At 40.2% G+C, this 17554-nt stretch overlaps 1 protein-coding gene across 1 annotated transcript in view; it reads left to right on the forward strand.

The window, feature by feature from the left end:
• The window catches only part of SHISA9 (shisa family member 9), a 263418-nt gene that overhangs the window by 234668 nt on the left and 11196 nt on the right, over positions 1 to 17554 (forward strand). Inside the window, exons 3-4 of the mRNA XM_034783267.1 lie at positions 3818 to 3973; positions 12059 to 12103. Coding sequence (XP_034639158.1) covers positions 3818 to 3973; positions 12059 to 12103 — 201 coding nt within the window. The remainder of the gene's footprint in view (positions 1 to 3817; positions 3974 to 12058; positions 12104 to 17554) is intronic.

The following is a 17554-nucleotide window of genomic DNA, read 5'->3' on the forward strand; positions in this document are numbered from 1 at the left end:
CCCCCCCCCCCCGCCCTGAGGCGCCCCCCTCCGCAGCAGCTCCCCCCAGCCCGGGGAGCCATGCGGCAGCTCCCTGCCCTAGCTCACCTCTGCTCCGCCTCCTCCCCGAGCACGCCATCGCCGCTCCACTTCTCCCACCTCCCAGGCTTGCAGCACCCATCAGCTGTTTGGCGCCGCAAGCCTGGGAGAGAGAGAAGCAGAGCGGGGTGGCGTGCTCAGGGGAGGAGGTGGAGCAGAGATGAGCTGGGGCAGGGAGTTCCTCTGTGTGCCGCCCCCCCCTTACTTGCTGCAGGCGGCCCTCCCCGCGCCCCCCTACCCCAGCTCCCTCCGCCTAAATGCCAACGACAACCAGGGTGGCCGAAGATCTGGCCGCCGCGGTCACCGCCGAAGGACCTGAAATGCTTCTCCCCAAATGCTAGCGCCCTAGGCAATCGCCTAGGTCGCCTAATGGGTTGCACTGGCCCTGTAGGCAGGGCAGGGTCATATTGAAGAACATTACCTGGTTCGTGGTAAACCTGGGCTCCCCCTAGTGGCTAGATTACAGTCACATCACCAGCATGATAGTTCACATTATGTCTTTCTTAATTCCATAATAAGATTTTTCTGAATATCATTCAAATATTGGGGTAACCCTTCTCTGTTAAATTACCTATATTTGGTGGGAAAAAGATAAATTGGCTCCACAGTGGCATTTGGTTATCAAATTCACTCAAAGAAAACACAAGAAAGATTGCAACTGAATTAGAATTCAAACTGTTGAGAGACTCAAAATCTTGAAAATGCAGCTGGCATACTTACCACTGATGGTAATTTAGAGACTAACAAATGGTAGGATGCAGAATTAAGTGTGTGATTGTAGACAGCTCAGATTTCCCTTTAAATCTTGGAAATCCAGTCTAATGTAGAGGCTTTTACAAACATGCATCTTTTCCTTGCTTATGCAATGTGCTGTGTCTCAGTTTGGCCTTTTGCTTAATTAGTCTTTGTGTTAATGGCCAATTGAATGTGGAACTTGAATAGTGTTTTCCCTCCAATGATCTAGCCTTGTATCAGTACTTCTGTGTGAATGAAGGCTACTGTAGCAGACAGTGAACAGCAATGAAAGAGGTTTTGTCATTAATCAACTTGAAAGTCACCATTTAGAATACTTCATGGCCTCAGACAAAAGCCGGCAAAGTAGAAATCAGATTCCATAGACATACAAAAAATAGCTAATATATTTAATTATTAAATCTTCATAAATTGTTGAAGAGCTGAAAAGCAGCAACATTAACTCTGATAATAGCTTGGTATTAAAGTGGGACTTCAACACTTGAGTGCACTTGGAAGAAAGAACATTTTTATACTTAAATCCATTTTCTTTGTCAGTGTTTTTCTATATTTCCCTTGTTGCTATTAAAAATATGTCTGAATAAGCATGACAGGCCTGACAGAGAGGTGGAAGCTAGACAAAGAACTGTGGCCACCTACACTAGATAAGATTTCCACCATTGCAGGTCCACCAGTGCTAGTAACAATGAAATGGCTAGTGTAGCCATGCCACCAGTATTTTTACTACTGCATCATCTACACCCCACTCTGTACAAGACTAAAAGACATGTTGGTAAAAATGCTGATGCCCTATTAATACCAATGCTCCCACGAGTGGAGCTACAGTGTTGTTAGTGCAATAGCATGAGACTTCACCAAAAAGTCTAGTGAAGACTCAACCATAAAGGGTGGTACAGCTGGTTTGCAAAGCTGGTTTGCAAAGAGTGCCCAGCTACTTTCAAAGCCATTTAGTACAAGCCATCAGAGTAAAAGGCTTTCCTCAGCTGGGCCTCAGACTCAGTAGAAAGGGAATGGATTTTCTTTGGCTCTAGCTCCTTGTATGATAGTAGTCACTACAGTCATTCAGTCGATAGGGGTCATTATTACAGTTGGTTGGGAATTTTCCAATCAAACATTTTTGGAGGGGAGTGGGAGTTGGAAAATGTTGATCTGTCAAAACCAAAAATGTTTGCAGGAAAGGGTCGGTTTCGATGAATTTACAATTTAGAAAGTGTTGGGAAAAACATTTAAAAGTTGTCAGAATACCACATTTTGACATTTTCAAAATGAAAAAAGTTCCATTTTTTATTTTGAAACGTAAGTTAATTTACAGTAAAAATGTAAAAAAGATTGCAATGGAAACAAAATGTTTTGAAATTATTGGAATTAAACATTTGAATTGACTGAATCAAATTTTTTTTCAGCTTTTTGATTCACAATTTTTTTGAGATGTTAACTTTTTGTCCCAATTTGGGACAGAAAAAATGTGCAAAAATCCTCATGAAATGGGGTAACCATTTTCCTCCCAGCTCTAGTCAGTATCCACTGATTACACTCCTGCTATTAGCCCTTATTATATTCAGTGATAGCAAGAAGGAACATTCAGTTATTAGATCATAGATTTGCCCCACCCCATCCTTCATTCACCGGGGTGTCCTCTCTCTACTGGTTTATACAAATGCTAGGAGGAGGGACTTGACTGCATTTCTCCATGGAGCTCCTGCTGATCCACTCAGCTTCGTTAGAGAACTGTAGGCAGCCAGGTGGCTCCGTTCCCTTGCAATCCTGGCAGCTTTTGTAGGGATATCTGGCTTCTGCCAGATCCTGTGGGGGAGGGTCCTTTCACTCCATCATAAGCTTTTTCTCCATTGCAACCCAGCTTTTTCTTCTACTTTGTCATAATCCTATGTCTGATGCTGTGAGAGTTACCGTATAGTCACAAATTCAGCATTATGGTTTCACTGCGGGAATAGGTAACAAAAAATGAGCTATTCTGTGAATGTTAAGAGTTTTGAAACTCTATATACTTGACAATAGCATTGTTATTTGCCTGGCACATAGTTCAAAATACTGTAAAGCACACAGCTTGGTAGCAGACTCACCAAAAGGGTATGCTGACCATGTAGAAATCTAGCTTATTGGGAGAAGCATACAAGTCTGATTCACCTAGCTAGACAGAAGCTAAAATAGTGGTGGAAAAGCTCATTGTTCAAGCACATACATTTTAGGGGGAGGGGGAGTAGTCACGCTGTATTCACTTATCTAAAGGGACAAACCAGCCTGAGAATGGATAGAAAACCTGTACTGATACGACAGTCCAGAAGCACTCACCAGTTTCTGTTTCTAGACTTGAGGCAGCTGCTACAGTAAATGTTATCTTGTTCTGCAGCTATGACACCTATTATCATGGGTGGTGGAGAGGAAGGGGAGGAAGAAAAATACAAATGGTCTCTGGCCTTTAGAGATGTATCTACTTTTAGAATGACCTCATTATTGGTCATTATCATCAAATGTTAATGATGGACCTGAACCAAAACCCTAGATTCAAATACACCTGAACTTTAGGGTTCAGGTTGGAATATGGAACTAAATGCAAGTTTTGGCCCATATAATATATATACACACTATATATACACACACACACAATATGTGTTCATTTTCTTTCTCTCATATTCATATTTTATATATATATAAAAATAACACGCCAAAACCATGCAGTTAGTGCTGCAATGAACTCAGCCGTAGCGTATTAATAATCAATAACTTTAAAATAATATTTACTAGTCCAAGTCTTTGTTCTGTTCATATATGCTGCTTTAACCATACCACGGCCTGTGAATATATTTACTGGGAAGATTAGATTGGCTGTATTCTAACACTAATTTGTTTTCTGGTAACACCATGATACATTCACTCTGTCTAGTTTGTAATGCACAGAGATGATCAAACCTGAAGATTTACTTTTTTAAAATAAGACTATCTTTTTCATTTTTGTTTTTTAATACAGATGGTCCACAGATGAATAATGTGGTACCAACTTCTCCTCTCCTCCCTCAGATGGCACATCCACATTCATACCCCAGCATCGGACAGATCACAAATCCTTATGAACAACAGCCCCCGGGCAAGGAGCTTAACAAGTATGCCTCCCTAAAGGCAGTCGGTAAGCAAGAAAAATAATGCATGATTCCTCGTTTAATTCAATATGTTGCATATTCTGGTGTCAGCTAACAATCAGCCTTTAAGTTAAAAAGAAATCCTTACTGTTCTGACCACTTAATTATAGAATTTGAGCCATTCCAATATTATTTCAGTTAGAAAGTACTGTACTCCATAAATTAACACTGAGGTCACTTTACAATTAGGCATAAGGAAATTAAAAATAAGGATTTTGTACACGCACAGGCACACAAACACTATTTTCAGTTTATAGCACTTTTGCTGTGTTCACAAATTTCCTGCATTTCCTCATACAAATCAATTAATTGTGTACTGAACAGGTTCTTATATAAATAGTTACCCAGTCTGTGCACTCAGATAAGGGATATGCAAGAATAGATGAATGTGCAAATTTAGAGAATACAATTTAGGCAACTGGTTTGTGTTTCCATACAGAAAGCACAACTAACTATATACCTTCAGTCAGAATGACTTTTATTTGGAGCAATTAGCAGGCTATTGGTGTATAATCTAGGCATGTTGTGAGGCCTCATGCCTTTAACCACCTATACATACATGATTGTGGCTTATTGCTGTCAGAGTATGGCTCATTAATTTAATATATATTTGTTTTTAAAGCTCATGAAAAGGCAGTTTGTATGGATGGGGGCAGCAGTGGACAGATAGGGGATGCAATGTACCCTTTGTTTATGGAAGTTATTTTTCTAATACATTTTGAGAGATGTAACATTCCCTAGCACAACACTTAGGGATATGAACTGTTTGTTACCTTATCACTTCTGTTCCCTTCTAGTCAACAAGAAAGCAAAAATTAGGGATTCTGTCCATTCTTAGCTTCCCACCAACCCTTTCCCAGTTCCTATATATGGAAGTTACATATAGAACAGCATCAGATCTTCTGTTTTCAGAGGTGGCTATTTGGTTCAGACAAATAGTTGTACAGCTGAGAAAACTCAGATATTCAAAGGAAGTCATCACACTAGAACAATTATTCATTGCAAGTTGAAATCCGAGCTTGTTGCAAATGATTTTTCCATGCACACTCACAAGATCTGCTAGTCTGTTAATCAAGTTTTACATTCAGGTGGGTTTTTACTAGAGTGATACAAAACCTGCCAGTTTCAGTTGTTACCCAAAGTCGTCTCTTGAGCAGAGATGCCACTGGCAAACAACAAAGACTTTGATGCTGTTCTACATTTACACCAATTTTGCCCTTTCATCTGGCTGTATACACCCACACGTAAATTGTAAAGTTCCCTCAGATTCTAATCACTTTAGTTCCATCACTTTAGTTTTCCCTTTGCATTTGATGACAAGTGATTTAAGCATTGATCCAATTGCCTACAGCAGAAATGTAATAATGAGTGTGGTTTTCATCTCTCTGTGGTACATGGAAACGAACCATAGCCATTTAAGTGCAGCTCACGCTACATGATCTTTATGTTAGGAATTAGTTGACTATGCTCAATTCCCTTTTCTTGCAGAGAAACATTACTGTCAACTATTAGCAGCCGGTATTACAGTATGTAAATATCACCAATCATAAAATGGTCTTAAAATCCAATTGATAAGATGTTTAGGCGATTGAAAAAGTGATGCATTACCAGCTGCAGTATTAAAGTTAACAGAGCTAAGGCAGCTGCTTCCTCCTGTACTATAGATGTCCAAATAATTTGGCTGCTTATTTCTAGCAGACAACTACTCAGCCTGCAAATAACTTTATGTAAGATACGGTAAGAGCTCTATTCTATAGTAATTCAGGGCACACAGTGCTGCACCTGCATAAAGTTTAGCACTTCAGACAAACTCAGGACTCCTGAGCACAAGAACTGCTAAACAAGAACAGTGCCATTGTTATTAATTAATGTGGTGTTAAAAGCACCTGATTCAGCACAAAGAGTGCCAGGGAACAGAGTTGAAATGGCCATCATTGACATTATATATTTTATTTAAATTGGAGAGCCTTTTACATGAGGAAATTCAAACAGCAGATTCAATGTGTCTCTCCAATCTAGGGTGACCATACATCCCATTTTAGCCAGGACAGTCCCTTTTTTAGGCCCTATCCCAGCTGTCCTGATTTTTTGGGGCAAAACTGAGCATTCATCCAGTTTGCTCTTGCCAACTGATCATCAGTTGGCAAGAGTAAACTGGACAAATGCAGAGTTTTGTCAAAAAAGTAGGATGGGACCCCTAGCAGGGTGCGGAGGAACGTGCAGATGTGGGGAGCGAGTGGCAACACCAGCACCATGCTGGAGGGAGGACTGGGAGAGTGGCTTGGGCCGACTGGCCCCACACGCAGGGGGGCTGGACTGGCCTTGCACACAGGAAGTGGGTTGTGGGGGAGCTTGGTCCAGCTCCACTTGTCAAAGGAAGGGGGACCTCAGGCCAGCCCCGTATGGACAGGAGGCAGAGAGGGCTCGGCCAGCCCTGCACGAGGGAGGGAGAAATGGGCCTCGGGCTGGCTCATGGGATGTCTCGTTTTCCCTTTGGGAAAAGATGATCACACTACTCCTATCTAAATTCCTCCTACAAGTTCCAAGGAAGAGGAGATTTTTTTCTTCACTTTGTGCTGTTTTGTAGGGTAGCTATTTGATGCAGCCTCCAGTGCTGGGATTCTATGGCGTGTAGGCCAGGAACTAAGGATCAAATTTGCTTTTGCCCACCAACTTGTGTATTTATTTATGTCTGTGTAAAACAGTACTATTCTGATGGGATAACATTTTACACCCACTTTGCACTCCTGTAAAGGGCTACCAAAGGTGCAGGATAATGGCAAATTGAGGCTAATAGTTGTTTTCCCCCAGCAGAATTTTATTCTCTCTCCCCCCACTTCCCCAGAAACAACACTTGCTTTCTCCACTGGAATCTTACTGGGTCTTTCTGGAACAGAAGACTACGATTTGCACTTCTCTGCAATAGTGGGAGCAGATCCAACTTCATGAATTACTAATAAACTTGAATGTTTATTGCCATCTGCTGCCCCCTTTCCATGCTCCATCGCTATCCAGCTAGAATTTTTTTCCCCCATCAGCATTAGACTCCTGCCACCACCCATGATGGATATCAGGGATGACGTCTGATGATATACGTTCCCCTGCTGCCTGCTCCCATGGATTTGAGAGCAATAGTTCTCACCCTAGTCCATGTCATTTGACTTGTTTTTAATTAGTTAGAATCATTCCCAAAGATTAAACACACACTATTATTTATATTAGATTAGTGTCTAGGAGCTCTAGTTGTGGACCAGGACCTCATTGTGCTAGGTAATGTACAAATACAATATACTAAAGGTTCTACAAGCTTTTCCCCAAAGCCACCTCTTTCAAAAAATTGCACTGAATGCTGGGTGGCATAGAGCACTCAGTGTTCAGCCATCTTAATTTTTGGATCACCTACAATGGCAAGATCCTGGTCTCCTTTGGTACTTTTACAACATTTCACTGGAAAAGTGCAGAAAGTGGTTTTCTACATAAATTATTCTTATTTCCAATTCATCAACCTTGTTTGTACTCCATGCTTAAATGGTCATTGTTCATTTATGCACTGCTGACATAGAAAGCTCTTGAAAAGGACGTGGGCAGTGTACCTGAACATGTTCACTAAATCGGAGTGCTAGGATTTACTAAACACAGAGTCACTTCCTCATAAGACTTTGCAATCCATTGGACATTCAGAAGGCATGATTAGTCCAACTTGAACTCCTTCTCCTGAGCTATAACAGTTGAATGCCAACTTTCCCTCAGTCAGAGATTCATGCAAGGTATTAGTTATCTTTGTGCATACATATATAGGCAAACAGTTAGCATTTTTAAGGCCCAATTCTGCACTCCTGACTCACACAAGTAGTTTATTTCTTTCCAGGATTTTCAAGGACTGGCAAGTGGCCAAAGCACCTGTCCTCAGTGGAACTACTTACATAAATAAACAAGACTATCTGCATGCAGCTGAATGACCACCTCATAGTTCACAGCTCCCAGCATCCCTTGAGGTTTAGCAGTTCTTTGATCCCATAGGGGATAACAAAGTTAAACAGCATACTTGTCCTACTCATGGCCAAAGTGAGAAACTATAAATATAATGCTCAAAATCTTCCACAATGTTGTGATTGTTGCTCCACTGTTTTGTCTTCCCCAAGTAGAAGATACCACTCTTAGCTGGGACCCCTGCAGTGAAGCCACACATGAGAACTAAAGGAAAGTACTGTAATATAAACCTGAATTGTATTACCTCCCACACAGATTGTTCTAGAGGGAAGGGATTTCTGCATGGCAGACAGTGGCACCTCCGCTACGCTACCCACTAGATTCCATGGAGCTCCAGTTAAGGGGCATCTACAGAAAGCAAGGGTGGAATTGGGGAGAAATAGGTAGGAAAACAATACTATGGACGCACTATCCCCTCCTTGCACACAACACAGAAGATGCGTTTATAGCTTCATAGGGGATGATCCTTTAGAAAAATCAGAATTAAAATTATTAGGCATAATACAATTATACTATGCTATCAACTGCCACCTACCACACCGTTAGACTGATAAATAAAGAACCACGTTTCTTTGCAAAGGTGCAAAGAGGAATGGCAAAATAAATACCACACTTGTACTTTTTCATTTCCAACAGCAAAGAAATATCAGCTACCATTTCCGTAAATGGTGGCACAAAAATGGATTAAAAGAATCTTAGACACAGGAATAGCTCACTGAGTTTAATGCCTAGGAAACAGACAGGGAAGTACAGATTAAGACATCATTTGTCATATCCAGAGGGTGATTCAGTTAATAATTTCATATATTTAGAGGTATATGCAGTGTCATATATAATGCTAGGTGAGGCAATTTGCCTGATTCAACATTGGGGCCATGGATCTATCAGAACCAAGTGTGACATAAAAGCCTGATATATATATAAAATCTAGTGTGGCTGGTGCTTTGGGGTGTTCATTTGCTAAGTATTATGTTAGGTAATCCCTGCTTTTCCCCCAAGGTACAGGAGATGTAGTTTTAAGCATCTTGGCATTAGTGGACTAAGCATGAAATCAGAAATACCTTGGGACCACAGTTTTGAAGCTCAGTGCTGTCCAAGGAGCCCTTCTCTCTTCTCATATAGACAAATTGTGTCCTATTTGGCTACTCTGTGTGTGGATGTTTCTGCTGAGAACTTGAAAATTGCTGTCCATTTTGTACAGACTTTCAGGACCCATTCCTGCTCCCAATGAAATCATGCAGACTTTTTCTATTGACTTCAGTGGCAGCCGGATTAGTTCCTGTATATCCTTTAGATGTTGTCAGAGGGAAAAAACCCTACCCTGATGTCCTTAATCAACATTTCCCCCTTTCCTATCATGCAATGCACTAATTGTCACTTTCTACCTCAGAGATGGGTGCATTTTAATTTAGCTGTGAACACTCTGGTTGTGAAATGCCTTGGTATCCCAGATACCATACAATATCAGTAGTTTGGGTGGTGTCTTATTGCAGTCTTTAAGAAATTACATTTTATTGTAGACTCCTTTGCTACCTGGTGATTTTCTCTTTCTGGGCCTGGGGAATACGAGGATTAGTAATCAGCCATCACAAAAGGCAATGTTCATGTTACAGACACATCCATCCTTCAGCAACTAAATAGAGCTGTGAAAAGGTAGCTCTTTAGGGATAAGACTGGTCTTAGTAGAAGTGACATCTAGACTGCGGAGAGTGGGGAAAAGAGACTGCAAACAGTCTAGTAGAGGCAGCTTTAACACCAAAGTAGGACTCACACAAACACTTTCATGTATGTCATCTCACCTTTACTTGTCAAGTAGTGTATCCAGCTTTAAAGAATTTTGTAGGAGGTAAGGATGGTTATCAGCAGCACAAAGGCATTTTATCCTTTTTAAATAGTCACTAAAGTAGTAAAGTATAGAAAAGATTTAGAAACTATTATTCAGATCTCATCTTAAGAGAGAGAATACCTGGACCATTGGATGTCTAGTTATTTTTGATAAATAGATTTAGGATTTACTAAGCCAAACACTGCATGTTTTTTATCTTAAGGAATGAATTTGACACAGTGTCGGTTTCCATTGGTGAGCGTGAACCTCATGAAGTTTTGAGAGTCTGTCAAATTCTCAACCTATTTTTCAATCTTACATATCTAGTTTAAATTTGAGAATCTCTTTAATTCCAGGTTTCAGATCTATCTCCCCCCCACTCCAAAAAGGATTTCAGTTTTAATCAATTAAAGGAAAGCTTGCATTATGTTTTATGTTAAAGACACCCCTCCCGCACCAAAAGCGAGGCTGGTTCTTTGAAAGCTAATTGAATTTTCAAACCCATATTATTTGACAGTGTTCATAATAAGACAAAATTAATTTCCCACATACCTGTCTTCCATAGCGTACAATGTGTAGACCTGTATCAGCAGCAGCATTGATCCAATTGGCCTAATGCAGTGTTTCCCAAACTTGGGATGCCGCTTGTATAGGAAAAGCCCCTGGCAGGCCAGGCGGGTTTGTTTACCTGCCGTGTCTGCAGGTCCAACCGATCGCGGCTCCCACTGGCCGCGGTTCGCTGCTCCAGGCCAATGAGAGCTGCAGGAAGCGGTGCAGGCCTGGAGCAGCGAACTGCGGCCAGTGGGAGCCGCGATCGGCTGGACCTGCGGATGCAGCTGGTAAACAAACCAGCCTGGCCCGCCAGGGGCTTTCCCTACACAAGCGGCATCCCAAGTTTGGGAAACACTGGCTTAATGAAATACATTACCTGATTAGAAGGGTTTTCCCCTTCTATTGCTAGTGGTTGCATGATTTGTTGGCAACAGGCTAACAATCAAAACAGGTTTATTTCCATCCATTTAGCAGATCAGTGATCAGTAAGAAGCCAGTAAATTAAATCCAGGGTGCCTCTAGAAAAGCCTATTTTAATGAAAACTTTACGAATTACACATAGGACTTTACGGTAAGTGATACAACAGGAAATGTGTGGGATGATGTCTAGGCTTTGTCTGTGCTACAGAACAAAAATGGTTACAGCTGAACAGAATTCAGTGCCTTTTGTATATGCTCCATTTACAAATAAAACATGGCTTCCCCCCTCCCACTCCAACTGCCAGCCCTGCAGGATTTCATAGGGTCCAGTCAAGTCAGTTACACCAACATTTCAAAAAGAATCCACCCCCATGAGACATCTAGGAATTGATTTTCATAGCTGCTGAGCATCCACTGCTCCCATTGACTTTAGTGACCCCTTGGGAGTGCTCAGCACCTCTAAAAATTGGGCCAGACTATCTCAGGGTAGGGCCTCAAATTATGGAGGCTTTTGAAAATCTTAGTCTCTCAGTCCATTGTTATGGGTATAAAACTGACCTCACAAGGCTTTCATGAGGCTCATCAGACCTTTTATAAAGTATTTTGAGATCTTCAGATGAAAATTGCTAAATTATTGCAAAATAATTCAGCACTTGTCGACTTTGGATGAATGGGGAAAGATGCAGAAGAGAACTCTACTCAATAGGTGAATAGTTTCTCATGAGTAGGAGCTCTCAGTACACTGCTTTTATATTCTTTATTTCATTTTGACACTCTGTTTGTGTAAAAGTCATGATAACCGTATGATATTTTGTGCCAAAGTTCAATCTAAAGTTATGCTTTCTTTTTAAATCCCCAAAAGTGAAAATTAAATTAGAACCCTTCTTTAAAAGGTTGCTTTAAATCTCACAGTGCTGGGGTTAAGCCAGAGAAGGACAATGAAAGTGTATGAGAGGGATTCTGATATCTCATGCATTTAAAATCAGGTGTGTACTGCAAGAAGTGAAATGGAGAGTTCTGGCTTAGGGAGGCAAACTCATTTAAGGGACAGATTCCAATTCCTGTACTCACCTTACTTATCAAAGTAGCTCTATTGAGTTCAGAGGGACTATTTGTGGATTAAGGTACTATTGAATATGAGCAAGCGTATGAGAATCAGGTCCTAAGCAGAGTATAATATCTTTAAATAACTATCTTTAAACTATTTGAATTCAGTGTACTGTGCTTATGATGTTTGTGATATGAAACAGAACAAACATACTAGCATGTCTTGATTATTTTTTAGGAGAGTATGATGGTGATTTTCCTGTGATGACACTTAAGTCAAAAGGTACTGTAGGATCTTTTGCTCTTTTGTTCTAACCAAAAATCAAAACCCAAATGCAGATAAACGTTAGCAGTCTTCACCTTTGTACGATGATGCACATTGACATCAGCTGTGTGGTTTTTTCCCCCAACAATGCCAGATAGAGCAATTAGGCAAATGATGGGAATGAACCCTTTATTGTAAATATTATATAAATAGCAGCTGTTAACAGTCTGCCATTTCGGTATTGCAAAGGCTGTTCTAACTGGAGCAAATGAGTATAAGAAAGAAATCTCACAGGTAAGAAATCACAGACATTACTGCTTTACTCCTACACTTCTATACTGTAATAATAAGAGGCTTGGGGGGGAGGGGAAGTGCAGTAACATGATTTGCAAGGCACCCAATGAATTTTCCCACTTTTTTTTTTTTGGCCTAAAAATTGAATTTTTCTGAAATATTAGCGATGTGACTACAACAGCTAAAATCCCCACTACAATATCTGTGGCATAAATCAGAGAGTCATATCACATCATCATGGTAACACTTTAGATAAGATTTCTGGCCTTTATGGAGGAGAAAGTTTATGTGCCTCAGAAAGCCAGGTAAGCCACTATTATGAAAAAAGTTTGTTTCTTTACTGTACCACCTCAGGGAAGAAAGACTGGTTTGGAATGCTGTTGCCTATTTCAAAAATATAATTCTATATCATGGGCTTTCCTACTGCATGACTGGTGAGTGTAGAAGAATGACCTAGTGGTTAGGATTACTACCCTCAGTGGGCAGTTGAGCTCTTATGAAGGGGGAGACTCTTAAATGATAAAAGCAGCTATCTGGGAACAATTTCACAGGAAATTCCACAATATATGTTTTCCATTCTGAAATGGAATGAAAACAAAATATTTCAAAATTTCCCATGAGATGAAATTTAAAAAAAAAATCATTTCAGGTCAAAACATTTGTTTTGATTAAAAAAAAAAATCAAAACATTTGGTTCTGATTTTCATGTTTTAAAAATATTTTTATATAAAGCAATTAATTGGGTTTCAAAAAGTATTTTCACTATGGAAAATCAAAATGTTTCATTCTGAAAAGGTTATTAAAATGGGACATTTGGACTTTATCAAAATGCTTTGTTTCATTCCCTCCCGAAACAACATTTAGTTGAAAGTGACATTTCGTTTTGACAAATACAGCAATTTTGACAAAATGACAGTTTTGACAGCTTCAACAAAAAAATCCCCCCCCCCCCCAGCTCTAACGACGAGCTCCTCTCTTGTGATTAAATGGAGCTTCAGCCAAGGAGACTAACTGTTCAGCCAAAGTGGCTCCTTTTCAGTTTCTGCCCTATTTTCTCTCTGTATCTAGATTAAAGCTATTGAAAGGTTTCAGTTCCCAGGCGTTGGAGAGTTTGGCTTTGCTTTTGGGGTTGGAACAACCCCCAAAACATAATGAAAATTCAGATGAAGCCTCACATGTTGCCTGACTTGGAGTGAAAAGGTCACAAAATCAGTAACCCTAGAATTCAATATGGTTTACTCCCAAAACTGTAAATCAACCAAGATTCAGTGGAAACTCGCCCTGGGTTTTGCTTAAAAACACATCCCTGCTTTGCTCAAAGGCTCAGAAATGTTGGAGAACTCTGCCCAGGTAGAGGTTTCATCATGAAAGTTTCATATGGCTCTAGTGTAAAATGACAGGCAGAAAGAAAGAAATGTGTGGGGTGAAGCTAAGGCTTTAAATTTATATTTTCCTTGCTATTGCTTAACATTGCTCTCACTTTTTAAAGTAACAACTATTGGAACTAATTTTGTAACAGTTAAGATTTAAGAAGCCAGCTGACTTCAGTTCAAAGCAGTGGTGACTAGAAGGTTCTTTGAAATTGCAGCTGTTAATAAAAAGATCAAAGGAAAACTATTCTTGCAAAAACAACTATAATAGTATTGCTGTGAGTTTAGCGCTCATTTTAATCAATACCATTCAGACTAAGAGCCTGAGGGTCAAATTCTTCTCTCAGAAGCAAATGGGGTAAATCTGGAGAGACTCCACTGATGGAACAGAGCAAAATCAACCCTATTTCAGCATAAAAAATGGTGTCTAAATTACATAAATTGTTCTGAGAGATCTGAACTGAGGCTTCTGTGTCCTTGTGTGGCTCCCCACAGCAGGACAATCAGTAACATTTGTAACTGACTAGGCCAGTGTTTCCCAAATGGTGGATCCCAACCCACTAGTGGGTTGAGGGAAGGTACTAGATGAGTCACCACATTCCAGGCCAGATTAACCCATCTCTGGTCCCTAGACAAACATATACTTCTCCTGGGGTGGAGAGAAAGCCCTGGAAGTAGGGTGTGGTGGGATGGAAAGCAAGCCCACCGCACCAGCAGCTCCTGTCTGATGGGGCTGGGCCCAGCTCCCTCTCCAGGCCACACTAAGTGACACTGTGACCCTGTGGACCAGGTTGCAATGCCCACAGGGAAGAGCCAGGCCCAGCCCTGTGGGACAGGAGCCACCACTATGAGGTGAGCTTGCTCTCCAACCCTCCTCTTCCCAAGGCCTCCCCTCCACAATGGGCTGGGAATAGGGTTGCGGTGCCAGAGCAGAAGATGCATATATGTAATGGTAGGTTGCAAAATAAGAACACATAGCTGGTGGGTCACCTTAGTAAAAAGTTTGGGAACCAATGAACTATGGCAGTCAGACATTTACACTTTTAACAAAAATGCACAACAGGTGTCATGATTTCAAGAGCCTTTTTGTTTTCAGAAGTTAAACTGAAGTTTAGCATTTAGTCAAATTTTAGGATTGATGTGACAAAATTGCATGGTAAGGAATTGTCCTTGTCCTGTGAGTGTAAGAACAAATTTGTTGTTCGCTTTTTCAGTCCATAGTTAGATAACAAATACACATGTTTGTGGAAACAAAAATACATTTTTAGTCATTGAAATACGTGCTGGAACAGTGTGTTATTATTATTTGAACCACAGAACTTAACATTTATGAGGATTGCTACAAACTTTTCAGATCTAGATTACTGAAGGAGGGAAGGAACAAGCACTTTTTAATAGAAATCTCTTATGTTAACTATAGTAAACTTACTCCGCAGGCCATTTAGTTCCCATCGAAGTCAGTGGGAGTTTATTTCAGACAGGACAGCAGGATTGGATTGTTAATTTGTATTTCAAATGGTTATTTTTTTGCCTATACCCTAATATGCAGGGAAGGTTGTCAGAAAACTGAGAAAAATATGTTAAAACTCTATTAATTAATTTTTTTAGTGAAACCCATCCCATGATTTGGCAGGTAATTTACTTCACAGTTGTAGATGCCATGCAAGGATAAGGGGAGAGAGATCATTATGAAACAGATTTCAAATTACAGTATACCCATTGGCTGGAATTTTCAAAGGAGCCTAAGGGAACTGGGTGCCTAATTCCCTTATGTACCTTGGAAAACCTAACCCATTGCCATGTGCTTAGAGCAGGGAAGTGGAAATCTTTTTATTTTGTGCTCAGATTTTCACTCACTATTTGACATTGAGTAACAACCTCGCTGTGCTTAAATTTTGCCTTTTATAAAATGTGAATAGTACAAGGCTTGTGTGAGGCTTAATGCATTGCTGTCCATCAACAGATTTCAAATCCTCTGACAAAAGCTACTATTTTATTAGTTTAACACAGTGCAGCATAATTTGCTTCCAGGAAGTCAGTCTCTCTTGATTATGAAAAATCTGTATTCAATGCACTGGTTTCCTAACATTGGTTGCAACTGAGATATATTTGTAATTTATTAATCTCAAAATAGTATACAATGTATGTAGCCAGTATACTTTGATTGGTAAATAAGGATGTCACCACTGCATTACTTTGTAAAATAATATTGTTAACACTGTAATTTAAAATTATGTAAACCTGTGTGGCTTATTATAAAAATACCTTGTAAAACAACTTCTTTTCAAGTGTCCATAGAGAGAAACCTGTTTGATCTTACAAAGTGTTTGGAAAAGAATAAGAAAAAAAAAAACAGAAATAATTAGCCCCTTTGGTGTTTATAGTTCTTGGCACATGTTCAGAAGAGGGGCACTTCTGCTTCTGGACATGTGGATAGTCTCAAGCTCCAGTGATTTGCTACCTACCAAGCAAGGTGCCATGGAAAATCTCATTCATTATGTCTAGTGCCTGAGGAGTTAATCAAATTCTGTCTCAGAATTACCAGCCAAGCAGCAGACTTCACTGTCTGCAGTGGGTGCAGAGAACATTGCGGAGACTGCAGGCTCTAGTTACCAAGTCTAATTACATTCATATTCTAAAATATTCTTACTGTATTTCAAAACCAAACATTCTCTGGCCTCTTGAGCATTTCAAAAGCTGTCATAAAAGTAATCAATAGAACAGGAGAAGAGCTTGGGCCTACATATTTATGTTTAATCATTTTTCATCACATGAAAGTAGCATTTTATTTTATTGGAAAACAGAATGCAGTCTTGTGTCTGGAGGTGGACAAGCTCCTTTCAAACAGCGTCTGTGGAGGAGAAGAAGGATTGGATATGTCTTTTTATGCTTGGTCTCTCTCCAGATCAGTATGAGAAATGAGTAAACTGATAAAGTGGTACAGTATGTTAGAAGAGGAATAATAGAGCCACATAAGTAGGATTACCAGCCCTGTGAGATTCATTTACATCCAATTCTGAGCATTTTTATATATATATATATATATATAGTTGCTTACCAAACATCCCTATCACTAATAAGGATCACAGAAAATAATCTGCGGCCATAATATGCTATCTTTCTTTGCAGACGGTTACAAATAAACTGGTGGGAGAGAAAAGGCAGAGTAGAAAATGCTGATAAATGTGGGGGGGGGGAGGGAGGAGGGACGGAAATCAATCTTTTGCAGTCCATGGGCTGAATTCTCAGTTCTAGCCAAGCTGTGCTCAGTACAATAATGGAAATGGAGGGAGGCAAAGGTGACTTTAAGCCACTTTTCGCTTTCTGTATTCTCAGTCTAGCTCACGACTGCTCTAACTTATGCTCAGCCACAACAAAGCCAGCAAGAAGTCATTCCACAGATGGCAACAGCTGGTGAGCTAACACAGCCATACTTCCTCCCTTTGGCAACACTGCATCCGTAAAGACACATCCTATCCTCCTTTACCTCTACAACCACTGTTTGAAAGGAGCTTGTCTACTTGCAGACATGAGACTGCATTCTGGTTTCCAGATCCCCCTATGCCAGACAATTACAAAGGTGGGCCAACCAGAGCTGTTATACTGGCTGTATGCTGTCTGGGGAACCCCTGCATGCACTGTTCTCTGGGTATTAGTTCTATCTACCTGGATGTAAAAAAGAATTGAGCCCTATTTTTTTAAAAAGTTATTTTTAAAGTTCATCCCACTGAACTCAGTGAAGCTGAACCAAACTGTAATTTTGTCTTTTCCCCCAGCACAGAAAACATTAAATTACTATAGGGTT

This window comes from Trachemys scripta, chromosome 10, assembly GCF_013100865.1.
Source record: "Trachemys scripta elegans isolate TJP31775 chromosome 10, CAS_Tse_1.0, whole genome shotgun sequence".
In the NCBI taxonomy this organism is placed as follows: domain Eukaryota; kingdom Metazoa; phylum Chordata; order Testudines; family Emydidae; genus Trachemys; species Trachemys scripta.